The sequence below is a fragment of the Lissotriton helveticus genome, chromosome 2_1 (assembly GCF_964261635.1).
Source record: "Lissotriton helveticus chromosome 2_1, aLisHel1.1, whole genome shotgun sequence".
Lineage (NCBI taxonomy): Eukaryota > Metazoa > Chordata > Amphibia > Caudata > Salamandridae > Lissotriton > Lissotriton helveticus.
In genome coordinates, this window is record NC_136059.1 from 1,445,064,721 (window position 1) to 1,445,085,188 (window position 20,468).

Sequence of the window (20,468 nt, forward strand, 5' to 3'; positions counted from 1 at the left end):
CGAGATGGGCTGGGGGTCTGGTGGTTTTGCGGTGAGGCGGGTCTCTTCTCATACCAGTGATGACTTGGATCGAAGAGAGGGGAGAGGGAAGCGGGAGTATAGCTTGTGCAGGATGGTTGGGGGGGGTTTATAGGATGCGACTCGGGAGCTCACTTCCTGAGGGGAGGGAGAGGAAGAGGTTCTTCTGGGACAGTCAACTTGTGGTTCAGTAAGAGGAGGCCGAGAGCCTGGGGGGGACAGGGGTCCGATCGGGGGGGGCGTCATTCCTAACGTGAGGTTGCGGAGGAGGCGAGGTGAGACGAGATGGGGGGGTAGCTGGTGTTTCTCAAGGAAGGAAAGGGTTTCTTTTAGTCCGAGGATCAGCGTGGCGATCTGGGCTTCAAGAAGGTCCAAGCGATGTGTCATCCTGGGAGCTGGGGGGGGTAGTGAGGGGGGGGCTGGGCCATAAGTGAGAGGGGCGAAGGGGCAGGGCCTTCGTGGGGGGGGGAGAAGAGGTAGGAGGGATCGATTTCGGTTTGTAAAGGACTGAAGAGGGAGAGGGGTAATGGGGCGAGATGCTGTTTGGAGGGATAGTTGGGGAGGGAGGGACTGAGACAGCGTTGGGGTTCAGATGGGCGGGGGCCGGAGAGGGGGAAAAGGTTTGGGGTGAGATAATGACTGGGGGATAGCAGGGGTAAGTGGATCAGGTTCAGGTTTCGAGATCAAGTGGTCAGGGAAACGAGAGGGAGGAGGGTTGCAGCCCCTTTGGGAGAGGTGGTTATCTTCACTGAGTGGAATGGAGCACGTTAGAGTTCTGGGAGGTAGGGAGGAAGGGGGGTGTCTGGGGGATTGGGAGATGGGAGGGAGGGGGGGCAGAGTTCTGGGAGGTAGGGAGGGAGTGGAGGTGGCCGTGGGGTGAGGGGAATTGAGGGACGGGGTTGGGGGAGGCGAATGGCTGGTGATATGAGTAGGCATGGGCAGTGGTGCACGAAGAGGTGAAGGAAGCCTGCTTTGCAGCTTGGGGGTTTGACTGGAGCCACGGGGGGGGAGGTGCGTGGCTGGTGAGGATAGAGAGCAGTAGCCGTCTTTAGAGTGGGGAAGAGGGAGTCGAAGAACTCTAGGTTTTCATCTTTCGCCTGTATAAGAATGGTGCCATTACGGAAAATGGTGATGGTGATGTCTCCGGAGAGAGACTGTTGGTTGAGGGGGGAGATAGTTAGTTTCCGGTTATGTTCTGAGAGGGTGGTTTTTGAGACAGGGAGGAGTGAGTTGAAAGTGGTAACCCATGAGTTCGATCTTAAGGTGTGGAAAATGAAGTCCATTTTTCTTTGCCCTCTTGATGAGCAGTGGTAGGTGTCCACAATGAGTGTTTCGGGATGTTGCCTAATAAGATTCTGTTTAAAGCGTTTTTTTGCTTTGAAGGAGAGTTTTTATGGGAAAGTTATGGTGTAGGTGTTCTGACCAAGGGGGGAAAGGAGATTCTGTAACGGGCAGGACTGCATGACTGAACTCAGGGCCGGCGGCATCTTGGAACAATTAGGGGGAATGGCTTGTTGATCTCATGGAGTGTTTTTTAAGGCGTGAAAATTAGGTTGCGGCAGAGGCGAAGGGCGGTGTAGCAGGGGTCCAGAGGCGTGTGTTTGGCTCCGAAGATCCTTTGATCTAAGGTGAAATCCCTATTAGTGATAGGCAGCTCTTAGCAGTGGAACTGGAGCTTGCGTGGGGAGCGGATTGAGCCTGGAGAGCGGTCAAAGTACCCTCTGACCGTGACATCAGGCGTAGTACTCTAAACGTGTTAGCGGGGGCTAAGATGAGATTCACATCGGAACCATTTCAGAGTGAGTTGGGAAGTCCGAGATTGTGTTCAGGCATCCCTTCCGTACGTGAGGGACGGGGGGAGCTTAGTCAAGGAGCCTGGGAACGTACCTGCGAATTTGGTAGTTGGTTAAGTGGACGAGATGACAGGTAGACGATGATGAGATTCACAACGTGTGAGGGGTATTTTAAAAACACATAGTGCTTCTCTCTGACATCTCCAGAGACAAGCCCTTTTCACTCATCACAAAAGAATAAAAAAAAAATAAAAATAAGATACATAGGATAGAATCCCATTGTTTATACAAAGTTTGATAGGAGGTAGATTCTATTCTTTAGGAACCTCTATCCTCCCCCTTTTGTTTTGTTTCGACATTTTCAAAGTTAGACTTGTCCATAGGATTCCACCAACTAGAGCTGGACCAACAGTCAAGATACATTACCACGTTCTCGACGCACTTGGGCCTGTTTCGCTACAAGAGACTGAGCTTTGGCATTTCATCGGCTGCAGAGATATTTCAAGAGACCATGAGGCAGGTAATAAGAGCGGTGAAGAACAGCCTAAACTAAGTGATGACATTCTAGTATTCGGGCGGTCAGATGAGGAACATGATAGGGCCCTGCACCAAGTATGCTTACAGCTGGAACAAGCGGGATTAACACTGAACGCAGACAAGTGCGAACTGGAGAGAAGTGAATTGGCATACTTCTGACACATTTTCTCCAAGAAAGGGATGAGGCCAGATCCCAGCAAAATAGAGACACTGAGAAACACGAGTCCTCTCAAGGATGTCACAGACGTGAGGTCATTTCTAGGGCTGGCCAGCTACTGTGCTCGCTACACCAGGGATTTCGCCACGGTGAGCACACCGCTCCGAGAGCCAACAAATCAAGGTCAGAAGTTCTTTTGGTCACAGGAATGCAGCTGGGCATCATAAAGGCCGTAATGACTGTAGATCATCTTGCCTAATTTGACCCTTTGCTATGCACTGAGCTGATGGTAGATGCCAGCCCAGTGGGACTAGGAGCAATACTAACACAGTACCTCCCGGGGAGAGATTCACCAAGAACGATTGTTGCGTATGCAAGGACAAGCTTATCTGACATTGGAAAGGCATACTCCCAACCAGAAAAGGAAAGCATAGCAGTGGTATGGGCGTGCGAACACTATCACATGTTCATCTACGGGAAGTCGTTCACTATCATCACAGATCATCAGGCTCTGGTGACAATATATGGCAATCCATCGGCGAAGATGCCACCTCGCATTGAGAGCTGGGGCATAAGTTTGATGGACTATGACTTCAAAATTGTGCAAAAGCCAGGAAAGGAACATAACCCGGCTGACTACATGTCAAGACACCCTCTACCACAGTCACCAGAGACCGCATCAATGGCTGAGGAATATCTCAATTTTGTACTCAAGCAAAACAATCCGGCGCCAATAAAGTTAGTGGAACTAGAGCAAGAGACAGCTAAAGATGCCACCCTGCGGCTGGCTAAAGAAACGACAAGGACGCAGAGATGGAGACACATCAACAACAACTGCACCTGGGGAGAAGAAGTAAACAAGGAGGAAAGGCTGGCACTAAAAAAAATACATGAAGAACTGTCGGAGACAGAAACAGGAATAATGATGCGAGGAACAAGAATAGTGATACCAAGATCACTAAGGAGACAGACTGTCAATGTGGCACACGAGTCACACCGCGGAATGGTAGCAACAGAAAACTGCTAAGGGAAAAAGTCTGGTTCCCTGGCCTGGATAGAATGGTGGAAGACACCATTGTGACGTGCCACATCTGTCAAACAGGAAAGCCAGCCAAACCAGAACCTCTACAAATGTCAGAACTCCCAAGGGCGGTGTGGACAACGTTGGCAGCTGATGTTTTTGGACCACTAGACACGGGCAACTACCTGCTCGTGATCATTGACGAGTACTCACGATTCCCCATAGTGCGACACGTATCATCAACGTGGGCAACAGCGATGCTACCAATCATAGACAACATCTTTGCGGTCTGGTGCTCCCCAGAAACCCTAAAGACAGACAATGGTCCTCCATTTTCAGGAGATGAGTTCCAAAGGTTCATGTCCTACCTGGGCATTAACCACAGGAAAATAACATCGCTGTGGCCAAAACCGAATGGCATCGTGGAGCAGTTTATGGGGAACATCAATAAAGCTGTCCAACGAGCGAAGCTGGTGCAGATCACCATCGGACAAGCTCTATGTCAGGTTTTACGAGACTATAGAAACACACCACACAGCTCCACGGGAAGATGCCCCGCTGAGTAAGTACTGGGGAGGGCAAGGCTACTACAGATAGAAGCAAAGGCGTCAACCATAGCACAGCAGCATTGCAGCTAAAGACAAGGAAGCCAACGAAAAGATGAAAGCATATGCAGATGCAAGGCATCATGCCACCCCATCATACCTCAAAGAAGGAGACGAAGTGGTGGTGCGTCAGCAAAGTCTCACAACCTGTTCCCAAAGGAACCACTAACAATCATAAACGTGAAGGGGCCACTGATTACAGCGGCATCCGAACATCACAGAATAACACAAAACAGTTCTTATTTCAAAGGACTGAAAACCATGAATGAAGACGGCCAAGATACTGCGACAGGAGGAGATGAAGTGATGAATCACAACGGGAAGGGAATAGACAAGGGCGAAGCGCGAGCAGAAGAATTACAGGAAGAGACTTGTCCAAAAAGAGCAAGCAGAAGGCCGAAAAGACTTATTGAAGAAATAAAGTGATGGGAAGCATACGTATCATTTCTCTGTTCTGAGCTAACTTTTCTTCCTTCTTCCTATCTCTACAACTTTTCTCTCTCTCTCTCTCTTCTATCATCATTTCTTTGTGACAAAGGGGGGAGATGTAGTGGCCTGGGTGAAGGGCACTAGGACCCTGCACCGGACAACAAGGCAGGAAGGAACTGGACACCACTTCCGGTCAGGGAGTAAACAGGGCAGTTGGTACGAGGAGGGCACGAGGACAGATGTGCATGTGGGCAGGGAAGCAAGAATATTGAATAAAGAGCAACCAAACCCATACCTGTTTCCTGCGTGGTTCCTGAGCAGCAAGAACACGACAGGCTTTGTCTCACCCTTAAGTGTCAAGATAAGATATATATTAAATCAGACAATACGAGGGTAAGTAATATTGATTAGAGAAAGCAATTAGTTATGCTCGCATATCTTTGTTGGAATACTACAAGTGTTTGTAGTAGAGGCGCACAAAAGATCTGAATTGCAATCTGCCATTAAAAGTAATGGCGCAACTGGGTATAACGCCTACATTTAAAGTAGAGTCAGACAGAACAGGGGCTGGATTTGTAATCATAGTTTCTGCTTTCACTGCCTGCCATAAAGAATTGCAGCGTACTGTTCAGTGACAATTCCTAATTGTTGAGGCCCTTCCTCTGGAAGGCGGCGAACAACTGCTTAATGGACCCCAAATGAGGCCCCTGAGGTGTTGTCTGTCGTCATCATTCACACCCACCACAGACAAACATTGAGACGTTTACTGGCATGCAAGCTCGTAGCAAGTTATTTAAATAACCAAGGTGCAGTTTTTCTTAAAGTGTAACTGATAGTAGCGGCACTCACTCTGATATAACGAAATAGACTGTAGGAGGGATTTAAATGTGGCCTCCACTCACACATGTGACTGCTGTTATTTCATGTACCACACAGACAGCCCTTAAGCGTTACAGTGAGTAACGCGTTAACAACGTAATTGAGGTGCCGGTAAATTATCACAGGCAGTGGCACTTATTTAATATGTATATATTGACACAGATGGAAGAGACACACCCAAGGGAAAGATTATCCCCCCTAAAACTGGAATAAACAAGGCAGTAGGCACAGGTTGCATATACTGCGCCCTGTATTTTCCATGAATGCAACTAAAGTACTCCTGTGTGGGATTGGTGAGGCACTTTTGGCCTCTACTGATAAGTCGAAAGGGAGAAGTTGTTCCCTCGCATATAGTTTAGTCTGGTGTTAGGTCTGACACAGCAAACAAAGAAACCCCGGGGCGAATCTTTTTCCCTTCCTTCCTTATAACTTCACACACATGAGTATGCCTGTATTTAGATATAACTAATATTTTTACCTTATAAATTATTGTGGGACTAGAAAAGACACCACTACGTTCGAAACCAGGAGGGGGTATCCCCTAAAGTATAGGGTAAGGAATAGTAATATTTTGATAAAATATTTTTGGGTGGTTTTAACAAAAAAGCAAATAAACACACCTAATTTTTTTTTTTAAACTGTTTTTATTGGCTTTTTAGCATTGTAACAGTATATGTACAATTTGTTTCCTTTCATGTAAAGGCATACATTAAAGAATGCATTTCACACAGTTCAGTACAGTATACATTGATTAGTGCCCTGAAGTATGTAACATAGCATACGTGCATGTATTAGATATGTGGGCCTGCAAATGTTCGTTCACCTATGGATAATCTTCTAGGTAGCACGTGTACAGAAACAGTTCCTCAATAAACATTTACATCAACAAACAACAGCATTCCTTTCCCTTTTGTTTCCCCCCCCCACTTATAGGTACATTGTCGTTATATATATAGTACATCATGTAGCCCGCCCTATGGGCTTGTTTCAGGTTCAGACAGTTCTTGCGGGGGTTCACATATGTTTCCCCGGTACTCATTCCATTTCTCCCAGATTTTGGACCATTTTTTCGGGCACCCCCTATGTACATATACAGCCCTTTCTGCTACCATCGCCGCATCCATGTCATTTCCCCACTGTGCTCTTGAGGGTATTAGGCCGGATCCCCATTTTCTAGCGATGTTCCGCTTTGCAAGAGCCATGCCCAGTGATGCCCAGGTCTGTAGCCCCCGATTGAGGTCTGTAGGCGACCAAATATTTAATATGCAACACCTAGGTTCTGGCTGTACTGATCTACCCTGCTTGCTTCTGAAATGTCCGACATTACATATGTCCAATATGTTTGTATTTTGGGACAGTCCCATAGTATATGGTAGTATGTTCCCGGGAGCCCGCAACCTCTCAGGCATTCAGGCTCTGGGACTTATCCCAATTTGTGCAATAGGGTGCGGGAATAGTATATTCTATGCAATATCTTTAGTTGTATGAGTTTTAGCCGAGATGGTATGGAGGCGTCTCTCGCCGAAGCTAGTGCATATAACCAGTCTTCGTCATCTATGTCTCCTAGTTCTACCTCCCACTTGCTCCGGAGAACCACCGTCGGGTCTGGAAGATTATTTATCAGTTTACGGTACGTGAGTGAGATTGCTTTCTTTTCAAGATGATCGGTGAGGAGTCTATCCTCCAGTGGGGAGGATTCGGCCCAGTGTTGTCCCTAATGGAATGGCACTTTGCAAAGCATGTCTGATTTGAGTATAGCGGTAGAACTCGGTACCCGCCATTCCGTATTTCTCTTTTAAGGCTTCAAATGTGATGATTGCTCCCCGACTCCATAGGTCTCCTATCTGAGATACCAATTAGGTCCCATTGCCTAAATCCCTTAGTGTTAGCCAAGGTACCAAGACGACGTGTGTCCCAGAGTGGGGTGGCAAGTGTGAGCACTCCCTCCCATCCCAGGGCTCTTTGAGCTGTGTGCCAAATCTTAACAGTGTGGGCCGTAGGGCCCGTGAGCGTGTGCCGTCGTTTGTTAGTGTATAGGGCCTTCATCAGTTTTTCTGTGGGGAGTATAGTCCTGTCAAGGCTGTAGGCTGGATCATGTAGTGGAGTATGCAACCATTGGTTGATTACAGTTAGTTGTGCGGCCCAGTAGTACAATTTGACACTTGGCAGTGCGATCCCCCCATCGTACCAGCTGCGGATTAGTTTGGAGTGTGCTATACGAGCCGGTTTTCCATCCCATAATAGTGAGGAGATTTCTGCATCTATTGCCTTAAAGTAAGTGATAGGGATCGGAAACGGGGTATTTTGTAACGCATAGAGGAATCTTGGGAGCGAAAGCATCTTGAAGAGCGCTGCCCTTCCTAACAGTGTCAGTGGGAGGGACCGCCAGTGTGTTACATCCGATTTGAGCCTCTGTAGAGGTTTCAGTAAATTTTCTTCCATAAAAATGGAGTCTTGTGGCGTGACATAAATTCCAAGGTATCGGAACCCCCTGGTTACTGTTTGTAGTGTACAGGCAGAAGGTAGTGTGGGCATTTGACCGTGTAGTAAGTATAGGAGCGACTTCGCCCAATTAATCGTGTAGCCTGATACTTCCCCATATTTCTTTAGGACGTCCAGCAGGGCTGTTAGAGATGTGGCCAGGGACATTAAGTATATCAATACATCATCGGCGTAGAGGGAGATGCTGTCTTCCCAACCCGTCTCCCATGTGATCCCACGGATCATTGGTTCCGTGCGTATTTTCACCGCCAATGGTTCCAATATGAGTGCGAATAAAAGTGGGGACAGTGGGCACCCCTGTCTTGTACCGCGACCCAGCGTGATCGTACGCGATGTATGGCCATTGGCAACCACTTGAGCTAAGGGTGCGGTATATAGCAGTTTAATCCAGCTACAGAATTTGGGGCCAAATCCCATCTTTCGGAGCACTGCAAAAAGGAAAGGCCATTCCACAAGGTCGAACGCCATAGTTGCGTCTAGGGATAGAATGGCCGCTTCTTCACGCAGCATTGGAATACGGTGAAGTACCCCATTAAGACACCGCAGGTTAAGAGATGTATTCCGCCCGGGCATAAAGCCCGACTGGCCCGGGTGTATTAATGTTGTGAGGTGCGGCTGTAGTCGTAGTGCCAATAGTTTCGCTAACACTTTCGCGTCTGTGTTCATTAGTGAGATCGGTCGATATGAGGACGTCTGGTCAGGTGGTTTGCCAGGTTTATGAATTGTGACAATGGTGGCTAATCGCTGATCTGCTGTCAGTGTACCCTGTGTTAGGCAGTCATTATACATGGGGAGCATGTTAGGGATGAGTTGTCGTGCCATTGTTTTATAGAGTTCTACCGGTAGGCCGTTTGGCCCCATTGCTTTGCCCGTGTGTAGGGCTGCTAGTGCCTTCCCCAATTCTTCCACCGTTAAATCACCATCTAGAGCTTGAGCGTCTTCCTGTGATAGAGTGGTAAGTGGTATGTCATGTAGGAATTGTGTGCTGTCCTCTTCTGTCACACTACCACGTGCAGTGTATACCTTTTCGTAATATGAGGCTAGTTCTTCAACTATCCTTTGGGGGGAGGTAGTATGTGTGCCATCAGGCAGTGCTAATTGGGCTATCCATCTGTCTGCTCTATCCTTCATTTCAAGCCAAGCGAGCATTTTCCCTGTCTTATCTCCCAGTTCGTAAATCCTATGTAGGGTATCAGTGTGCCTAGCTTTAGCCATTTCTCGTCGAGTCCCTCTCTCTGAAAATACCATGTAGTGTCGTTTTAAATCAGGATTTCTTACCTGCATGAATCCCTGTGTCCGTGATCTGAGTCTTACCATGGTCGACCATTCACGATTGCGGCTAAGTAGTCTCTCAGCTGTTTGGTATATCTCACGTCCTGTCGGAGAGTGTAATCAGACGTCTCAGTCAAATAAGCAGTAGCCAACGTGCCGAGTGGAGACCATAGTGTCCACTGTGTGACGTCTCATGTCTATTCGGTCTCGTCGGTTGCCTGTGGGCTTCTATTTCCGCTGTTTCGCCGTGGGTCGCGATTCTTGGGTCCTCTAGCTGGTCTCCATCCCTCTAGCCAATCCTGGGCGTCCCGCGGCGATTCAAAAAACCATGTTTTTCCTTCCGATTCAAGGCGGAGCCTTGCTGGAAAGATCATTGAGTATTTGAGTTCACGAACTCGCAGTTCTTTCTTTACATCCGTGAAGCCTCTCCTTTGTTGAGCCACTGCCGCTGTGTAATCTGGATAGAAGTTAATTTCTGAATTATCGATTTTTATCGGCGGGCGTGTGCGTGCTGCTTGTAAAATAGCGTCCTGATCCCTGAAGTTGAAGATTCACGCCAAGATGGGACGGGGCGGAGCCCCCGGTTTGGCCTTTCCTCCGGGTACTCGGTGGGCTCATTTCACCGAGAAATAGTTCGATAGCCCTCTGGGTTTGAGCTGATTTTTTATGATGTCCTCAACGTACAGGTCCAGGGCTGGGCCGCCTGCCGTTTCTGGTACACCTATCAGGCATACGTTATTGCGCTGTGAGCGGCCTTCCTGATCGTCAAGTTTAGCCCTCAGTGTGGCATTATCATCTTCTAGTTTTTGGACTCTACGCTGAAGATCCGATGTGTCTCCCACGAGCCCGGTAGTGGTCTTCTCCACCTCCACGAGGCGGTCCGACATCGTCGCAAAATCTCCCCTTATCAGGGAGACATCCGTAGATATTGTGCCCATTGAGGATTGCATCATCTTTAGTGTTGCCATCACATCTTGCAGGGTGACCTTTTCAGGTTCATTCGGGGCACCATTGGGCTGGGGTGGCGTCCGCTGTATTTCCCCTCTTGGATTGTCTGGTGGGTCTTTGTGGTAGGCAAATTTGTCTAGCTTTGAGGCCTGCTGGCCTCTTGTCCCCCTGCCACTTATTATGTAGGCCACAGGATGTGGTGCGCTGAGTGGGTTTAAGGTTTGCCCAGAGGTAGTTCAGCGACTCGTCAAAGCAGTAAGTCCTGCACCGCAGTGTCACTGGGAGAGTAGGGCAGGGCGGTCGCGTTCTGTAAGTGGATAGACAGGGCGCTTTTAGCTGTGTTAGCAGCGGTTAGTGTCTTCGTGGGTTAGCCCTAGCTCCTGCCCAGTGGTGCTGAGGTCGCCACTGTAGTAATCCTCGGGGTAGAAAACGTGACGCTTTTCTTGGTTTATGCCCCTCTGTCAGTGGCCAGAGCGTTACAGCGGTCTATGGCTAGGGTGGTACGGTATGGCGTCACTTCGACTCGTGGATATGTCGGAGCCCAGTGGTTGGTGTGGGCTTCGCGTGTTGCACCCAAGGGATGTGCCCCTCCGTTTGTGGCTGGGGTGTTGTGGTGGCCTGTGGTCGGATGATCTGTTGGGGAGTCGCTGAGGCTTGTAGATATGCCGGAGTCTAGCGACCGGTTGCGGCCGCGTGAATCACTCCGTCGTGGGCCCGCATCTGCCGGAGGCCGCCCATCCCCACCGGTTCGCTGCTTGCATTTTCTCCCCTCTAAGTGGAGGGCCGTACAGAGGCCAGCGGGGGGTTATTCCAGGGTTGCCGAAGCTGTGGCAACGCTGCGGGAGTGTAGCTCCGGGGCGCACCTGCGAGCGGTCGTGCGCCGGCCTCCGCCTCAGGGTACTTGCCTCGCTGGGTCTTCCTAACACTTTAGTCCCCGGCTTCTGGCGCCAAAGTAGGCCTCAGGGTTCACCTCGATGTCGCTCCTCGAGTTTTAGGCGCACAGGGACACGGGTCGGTTCGTTGTGCACCGGAGGATCAGCCGTATCAGGCGGTGTGGTGCAGGAATTGCGGTGATGCGGATAAATGTACGGATTTGATGAGGGAGGGCTCTTCAGTCACAGAGCTCCGTTATTCTGCGGCCATCTTGGCTGGTTGCTAGCCACGCCCCCCCGTACACACCTAATTTTTGCATGTGCACACGTGATGATTGCCATGACATGTCACTTTCACATTTTATTGTTTGTAGTGATGTGCTGTGATATTGCACTTGCATGCCCACAAGTGTAATTGTATCTATAGCTTATATACACTTTGATAGCAAGTCTAGTCTGTTAACTTACGCACTCTGTTTGAAATGAATATTTTTTTTTATCCTTTTTCCGATCTAGAAGTCAACAACACTTTATTCAGTTTTTTTGTCCAAAAAACATAAATATCTGGATTACAGGAATCCAAAGTACGCCAATTCTACGTATCAACAACCATCAGTTACACTTCTTCATTAAAATACACATAATTTTAAAAATGCAAATAAACACAAAGTAAACAAAAAAAAATGTGCATCCAAGCCTGCTCTACCCTCAGTAATTAGTCAGAGCTCGATCTAAGCCTGACTGCAGCCTTTAAAAAGCTAAGAACATACAATACCGTGCTCCCTGACAGCATAAATAGAAAGGCAAAAGCTGGACACACTGGACTAAACTTGCTTTTTTGAAGATTGGAATTATATAGGTCTTCCTCGGTACCTTTTAGCTGTACAAAACATAAAAAACTGGAGCCTATCCTGTGAAGACTTGCCGTCGCAGCATCAGGGCAACAGGGTCCCACCTTTATTTCTCCCCTGTCGGTGACAGAGGAGAAGATGGAATAAATCAAAGCGGAACCTGGTCAGTCAGTAAAAAGTGATCATAAGAGCTAAGGAGCCCTAGAAGATATGGTTCCGTAAATTGAATAGTTTTCAAGATGATACAATCTACGTGCACTCGGCTTCCTTAGCTCACGCTCTTCTCTGTCTGCCACCCGCTGTCTAAGGAAAGCCTCCTTGGCCTAAACCAGGTCCCTCCCGCTGATTGAGTCTGGGATGCTAAAGAGATCTGCTCTTCCTAGATTCCAAAAACCTTCCCATATGAATTTGAGCCTGGGAATCTAGTGAACATGGTCTAGGGCCAGACAGGCCTTTAGGATCTCTTTATTTAAGCAGTCCCATTGCCTATCCATATTTTGAGCCAATTGGACAAGGGGCGAAAGGACAAGTCAGACAAATAGGCCAAATCCAGTTCTTCATGTACAATGATAGTAGACGTTCCCTGCGGTTGAGAAAATACCTGTCTCAGGAGATTGTTTTCAACTCCATGGAGCTGGTCATGAGAAATATAACTCCAGATTTCACTACCATACGCACCTGTGCTATGCACTTGGCTCTATAAATCTGCAGGAGGTCCTATTAGTTTTTTACCCAGACGAAAGACAAGGTTAAGTATTGGCCCGTAAAATTGTCCCCTTCTTTCTGCTTTTTAATGAACCCCAGCTTATCTTGGCATCCAATGTAACCCCCAGGTAAGAAAAAGCACTGGTCTTTGGGACTATAGTAGAACCAACCTTAAAATTAAAGGATATCTTTCAACTATGTCCCACCTGCATCACATATAACTTGGAGTTGTTAACTAACAGGTCCCAGTCTTCCATGAATATCACCAAGGAGTTAAGTAAGGTTTGCAACCCCCTCACGGTCCAGCCCATGATGACAGCATTGTCTGCATACAATAATACTGGCAAGCCACGCCCTCCCACCTGCTGGAAGTCCACCTTTTGTCTAGTAATACCTTCTCCAGGTTATTGATGTATAAATTACATTTAAAAAGGGGAATTTATGCAATCCTGTCGAACACCTGTCTGGATTGGAAGCTGCTGGGTCACCTCGCAATCGTTGATATATCGTGCCTCCGCTTTAGTTTCCCTATGGAGGTCTTGTAAGAAGAGGACAATATCTTTATCCACTCCCATACGCAACAGGGTCTCCCATAGCTTAGTTCTGTTCACACAGTCAAAGGCGGAGGACAGTTCCATGAAAGATGTGTACTTGTTTACAGTCATAAACAAATTCAAGCATTGGTCCACTGTTGACCTCCCCGGATGAAAACCATATTGGATGTCTGCTAAGATATTATATTCATCTTCCCATGTGGTTAACCAGTCCAATAGAATGCGTCCCACCACCTTTACCGTTGAGTCCAGTATGGAGATTGGCATTTAACCGAGAGTAATATCCCTGTCATCTTTTTTCAACACTGGGAAAATGCTGGATATAGACCAGGTGCTAAGCGTGTCGGCTCTTATAGCTTCGTTAGTAATTGATATAAGTACTGGCACCCACAACTGTGGGTTTGATATGTAAAGATCCGGGGGAATACCATCGGGTCCTGGTGCCTTGTTTCTAGGCAACGCTTCAGTACCCTTTCTGACTTCTTCAGCTGTGATAATAAGAGCCAATTTCCCTTCTCCACTTCCATTGGCTATACTCACATCTGATAGACTTCTAAACATTTCCTCAAAGTGACCAACTCATTTGTCTTCTGTGATATGTGCGTCAAGAACCTGTGCAGCATCTCCTGCCAAAAAAGGAGTGTTGACAATGCTCCAACTCGTCCTTGTGCCTTACTAATTCTGCTTTATATAGCCCTCTACCGGGTTTTACCAAAACTGGATCCCTTGGTTTAGTGCCTAACACTTCCCTCCGTTTCCTAGCCGCTCAAGAGCAATCACGATCAACCCTGGTCCATGGCTTCCAGTATCCCCCTAGCTGCTGTCTGCCTAGATTTCCCTCGTGGAGGCCAACTGACCGTGATGTATAAAGGGTTGTGGTCACTGAAGATACTATCTTCCATGGAGAAATCCAACAAAAGTGAGTGAATGGGAGGTTGAAACAAAAATGAAATTTATAACTGATGCACTTCCACTCCCTGTAAAGGTGGGAATAATGGGTCCCTGGCATAGTCCAGCCAGTACATGGCCAGGGTTAAATCAAATCAAACTCATCAACATCTTTCTTGTCTGCATTTATAACCAAATGATACAGCGTTTTATTTAGACACTTTGTATTTTGCTCTGAGGGAAGCCTTTTCTCACCATGTTATTAATTCTCATTTAGATGTCGTGATCCCTGCCCCTGCTATCCCATTCATGTGCTTCAGTAACTTATATGATCAGTCCTACATTGTCTTATCTATGCATGCAACTCATTTGGAAAGCCCTTGAGGCCGCATCTGAGGCTTGCCCTGCATGATAGACATCTCTGCAAATAAAAAAATAAAATAGAATTCAAACTGAGTCAAATCAACTTAAGTACATGACTTGAACTTTTAAATCCACATGTCGTATTGAATGCCCAAGAAATCTGCAGACAGCACTGTTCAGGTAAAAGCTTCCGACACACACACTAGGCCAAACTCACCAATTGCACAGAACAGGCACAAAAAACACACAACAGATGCCCACTTCATCCAATAATTGAATGCTAGTTATGCATATGTACACCTTTAGGTTTTGCAAAAACAATGGGACCCCGGCCAACACTAGTTGTTAAATTGATTACATTTCACTGCGAAGCAGCAAGTTAATGTTTAACAAAAAGGGAATGATAGATCATTCTAGATCCCGGGCTGTGCATGTGGCAACAAAACCTCAGAGCTTTCATACATCACCTTATTCCCTGGGAGGGTTTGTTTGACATCTGAGATAGTTAGGATCTCTCAAGCAGAGATGTGAATTTATAGTTTGCTACAACTCATAGCTAGATCAATCCCTTTTCACTTTCACAAAGGAGTAAAGTAGTTAGGCATGTAAGGTCTCTTTGCTAGAGGATCATCAGTAGAGACACGTTTAGTAAAAGTAGAAGGTATATATTACTCATTTCATGTTTGAGATCTAAAGCATTAGCACACGAGAACATTAAAGAACAATAGGCCTTATTCAGAGTTTGATGGAATACTCCATTACAAATGTGATGGAAATCTCGCCCGCCTTTTTACAAGTGCTACAGGATATAAAGCATTTGTAACATGACTGAAGGGATATCCTTCACCTTCATGCCCAAGTATCCCATCCATCAAACACTGAATCAGGCACCAGTGTCTCTATTCTCTTGCTTTCCTCTGGTCAACTCTAGAATGAAGTAATTAAGTACAAATATCTATTCACTAAAGACCATCTCTTTAAAAAAACGGTACAACATTAAAGGGGTTGGGTACGGAAAACTAAACTGTGGCTGTTGACAATGATTGCGGTACCCAAAAGTAACAGCGGTGGTATGAATGGTTAACTTTGTGAAGTTATGTCCTCTTTGTGGATTACAACATGGGTTAAATGGACTTACCATGGAACCAAAGAGCAATGTGATCTCCAGATTTATTATATCCCGCTTGTAATGGCAGCTGCTCCTCCTTAAACCACTTAATGATGTCCTCACGATTGGAGCTCGACATTGTACGTTTAACACCATTTCTCCTGTATGTCAAAATAACCAATAGTTCACTGATTTTTTAAAATTAGTCAGGAGTCAACAAAGATGTATTTTTGGTATTATTATGCTTAGTGTTTATTTAAAAAGCTCTTTAAAATAATCAAATCATTTTAAGGCACAGCACGCAGCTGCACCTTTCTTTAAAGATGGTCAAATGATTTTTACTGTCAAAGATGTTCATGGAACGAATAATCCAGATCACAAGTAAATTAAATACATTAAGTACATTAGGCGAGGGCAGTAAGCCCACTTACAGATAACTCCCTTTCAAATGTTCAGGGTGACAAGCAACAAACATAAAACTTACATTGGAACTGGACAAATGCATAAAATAGACAGCTCCGCCTAGGCTGTGTTATTACAACTATTCAAGCAAATGGACCCTAAGTGAACATATATTACAGAAAACTATCGTAATTTAACTTAAATCATCATAACAGTCCCAACTGAGCCTACTCCGTATACATTTAAATTCCTTGATCGAGCGTAATCCTCTAGTCTGGCTAGAGCAAGTTTCCTCAAACAGATTTGCTTCATGATTGCCCACCATTCTGCTACCATTGGGGGGCATCGGAGAGATCCATGCCCTAGCTATGTACAACCTGGCCCTCACAACAATAATGGATAAAAGATGTTTTAATTCTAGATCTGCTTCAGCCCTGTACCCAACATGATCTCCTTGTGAGTAAGTTGCAAATCCAGACCAAGACAAATCCTGATGTCTGGCTCACCTCTTCCAAGAATAACCCCAGTTTTGGACAAATAACAATCATATGTAGCAAATTTGCAGCCGGCATTCTGCATTTAAAGCATTTCAACTTTTCGTCCATATCATTCCCAGCCCACCTTGTTATTCTGTCAGGATTAGAATGTAACACACACACAGTTCGAAATTGATGTAGTCTTAAGCTTATAGAGTGTATTGAACCCTCCAACATCTCTAATGCAGCAAGTATTTCCATAGAAGTTATATCACCAGATAAAAGGGTTACTGCATTTAAGAGTAAGTTGAGAGCTGTTGTTGGTTCTATATTGATGGAGACTCTTATAGATAGAGCTTTTCAGCGACTTCTTGGGTGCAGCATGGAGACATGCCAACAAGTCAGAACTCTCAAGTGCTTTTATCCCATGTCGTACCAAGCAGTAATCCTTAATCTAAAAGTATTTAAAAAATAGCCAATGGGGAAGATCATAAGAGCTTTGCCGACTTTCAAATGTATGAAACATATTTACATCATATAGATGTCCCAGTCACTCAAACCCATAGCTAGCTACCAGGTCTTGACAATTAAATCATTAAATACTTTAGGAATCATTGATTTCTCCCACACAGGCAGATTGGCAGGTATAAGAGGAAGGGAACATTTAGATGAACTTTCACGCCATATGTAAACTATGGGGCAGATGTATCATTACCATGATTTGCAATTCCCTAATAGCGATTTTTTAGAAATCACTATTTGGGAATTGCAAATTGGGATGTATGCAGAAATCCGCTATTTTTTGCGATTTCTTAAAATTCCTTAATTGCGATTAGCAAATTGCAAATCGCAATTAAGGAATAATTTCCCATTCATTTCTATGGGCCAGGAGCCCCATAGGAATGAATGGGAAGTTATTCTCAATTTGCGATTCGCAATTTGCTAATCGCAAATTGAGAATAATTTCAAGTTTGCAGGGGTGTCCAAAGGACACCCTGTTGCACCCCTGAAATATGCATGGGTGCACATAGCATGTATGTGCGTCACAAGGCACTTTGAAAAATGCAAAAATGTGCATTTTTCAAGGAATTCGCAACTTAAGGAATTTGCGATTCCTTAAGGGCATTTTGCTAAATATTTTTGCTACATACATTGCATTTAAGGAATCTCAAAATTTGCGATTCCTGAAATGCAATTGCAAAATAAGGAATCACAAATTTTGCGATTCCTTATTTTGCACGAGATTTTGCTTCATACATTCCATTTAGCAAATTCGCATTTGCAAAGGCCGAAATTCGCCTTTGCGACTGCGAATTTGCTTGATACATCTGGCCCCTATGTCTCTTATAGCCTTAAATCGGACTCTTTTAAAATAGTTGGGATCATTAGATCTGAATAGGAACATTCAACTATCTGGTCCAAGTACAAAACAATAACAAAAAGCAGTGAAATCTGGATTACCCACTAACAGCAAATTGCGAAGGCATCCAGCAAATGCAGCCCAATAATACAGCTTAAAATCAGGGAGCTGTAACCCTCCGTGGTTATAAGGAAATCTGATGCATCATATTGCATGCCATGCCTGCTTATACCCCTAAATAAAATTACCAATAGCCCCCTCAAGTTGTTTAAAAAAGGAATTTAGAACACACAGAGGAATTGCACGAAAAATACATACAAATTTGGGTAGTCATTTTAATGATATTGTACCTCCCTAAAATACTAATAGGTCACTTATACCAGCATTTTAATTTTTTAATAACAGATTGCAATAGGCCCTCATAATCTAACTTAACTACCTACACCACCTATGGGGAAATCTGAGCACCTGAATACGTAGCTACTTAGCAGACACCAGGAACTGATCTAGCGGGTTGAAAATTAAGAAGAACTTGTGTCTAACCAACATTCAACTTGTATCTAGAAAAAGTACCAGATTTATTGGCTTTCTCTTTTTTTAAAAACGGTATTTATCATTTTCATATTGCTTACAACATTGCATGTTTACTCACTGCGATCATATAAATCATTAAAAATAAAACAAGCATAATTTGCAAAGCAAGTGTACTCAAGCGTGCAACGCACCAATGTCTTGGGGTAGCATGTATATCATAAACTGTGGTATCAACATCTGACCAACCCGGGACACCGGGCTCCTCCCTGCTGTGTAGCCAACACTTTCCTTGACATAATAAACCCAACAAATGAGCAAGCTAGATGGAACATGAATTACCGCATCCCAGTGGGTACTATCCCAGCGGGCTGCTGTGAAATAGGGGTGGCACTGATCTCCAGCAAGTAGTTTTTAAGAGGCTCCCAGATGTCCTTTGGTCCGGATGCCAGGGTTTGGGTTGTAGCATAAAGTTCACAATTCGAATAGCAAAATGTGAGGCTAATAAGCCAATCTTTCACTGTGGGGGAGGCCCTACTTCCCCATTTGAGAGCTATTTCCCTCTTTGCGAACAAAAGGGCAATGGCCGTGAATTTGCGCAACTTGTTTGGGAGACCCCCCACATATCCCAACAAGGCGACCTCAGGTGTAGGGACCATCACAAGGTGTGTCATTTCTGTTATTAATCTGAAAATGGATCTCCAGAAGTCCCCAGTTCCAGGTCAGGTGGGCAAAATTGTGTTGTCGATTTGGATCAATGGAGTGAACCTTCGCTGGGCCCATGTAGACCCTCTACAAATATTTGAAGTGTATTAGCTGATGTCTGCTTTTTAGGGAGACCTCTTTAGTTTTTTGCACAAAAGAAGGACCAGTGAGAGTTTTGAATTAGGTGCCCAAGGTCCCGTTCCCATGCCTCCCGTATCTTGGCATCCCTTCTAGGGACTAATGACATACATGCTTTGTATAGCTTCGAGATTGGGTTTTCTCCCCCAGAATTGTAATTAAGAGGGTCAGCGGAAGGAAGGACTCCGGAAACTTAGCTCTGAGTGTAATCTGTACCTGGCTAAATATAAATTGATCCATAAAAGTTGCACCACTGAACCTCCCGCCCTCTGTGATAGAAAAAACATGGCCTCCCGGAAACAGATCACCAATCTCATCTATTAAATATGTAGTGAGTGTACGCTGTACCCGTTTTTCTTCCATAATGGGGGGGCCAAGGGTTTTTAATAATAGGGATATCAGATGAATACAAGGCTCCACCTCCAGTCATACTAGTTAGCTTCTGCCAGGCCCAGTTAGTGGTAGATACTGTTTGGACATCCCGGGGATCTCTAGAAAAGCACTGCAGCTACACCGTACATGGGAGCGCCCGGAGCACCAGGTCAGCCTCAGGTCTAGTGTAGGGGATCCGCACGTGTGGGTGATACCAAGAGTGTGCAAAACTGCACCGAGCAACCAGATACTAGATCTAAAGATTGGGGACCGCAAACCCACCTCTCTCATATGGTAAGGATATAGTGTTCCAGCTAACTCTGGGTCCCCCCCTCCCGACCAATCTGATGACAGGGAAACACAAAGTGTGGAAAAAACTGTTGGGGAGCGGGATAGGAATGTTATGAAACAGATACAAAAACCTTGGAAGGACAATCATCTTCCCAAGTGCAACTCGACCGGCAAGAGAAAAAGGGAGCTTCAGCCAACGCTCGACCTGCTGTGCCAGGTAATGTACTGCGGGACTGTAATTTAGTCTGATAATTTGCTCGGTTTCTCTGTGGATCTGGATACGCAAATATTTGGCTAGCTCCTCACACCAAATCAGTGGGAAATCACATTCACAATGAACAGTGCTCGGCGTCAGGGGGAAATTTTCCAATTTACCCGAATTTATACCCAGCCCTGAAAAAACACCAAACCGAATAAACTCTCTGATGAGCGGTTAAAAATTCTCCTGGGGGTTGTGGACATATAGGATGATGTCATCCGCATATAGGGAAATTAGGAGAGGACCGTTTTGAACTGCAGACCTCTGTGCAGGTGTCTTTCCTGAAAATGGTGAACCAGAGGGTCCAGCGTCAGTATGAATAGCAGCGGGGAGAGTGGACAACCCTGTCTGGTGCTGTGGGTAAGAGCGTGCCATTCAATCAAAGCCTGGCGGTGAGAGCGGTGTATAGCAGCAAAGTTAGGTCAATGAATT

The 20,468-nt window shown here is 45.7% G+C and overlaps 1 protein-coding gene across 5 annotated transcripts in view; it reads right to left on the reverse strand.

Annotated features, from left to right (window-relative positions):
- The window catches only part of SH2D4A (SH2 domain containing 4A), a 764,817-nt gene that overhangs the window by 138,142 nt on the left and 606,207 nt on the right, over positions 1 to 20,468 (reverse strand). For all 5 annotated transcript variants that reach the window (XM_078676366.1, XM_078676363.1, XM_078676364.1 and 2 more), the window contains one exon: positions 15,533 to 15,663. In XM_078676366.1, the coding sequence (XP_078532492.1) occupies positions 15,533 to 15,663 (131 nt within the window). The remainder of the gene's footprint in view (positions 1 to 15,532; positions 15,664 to 20,468) is intronic.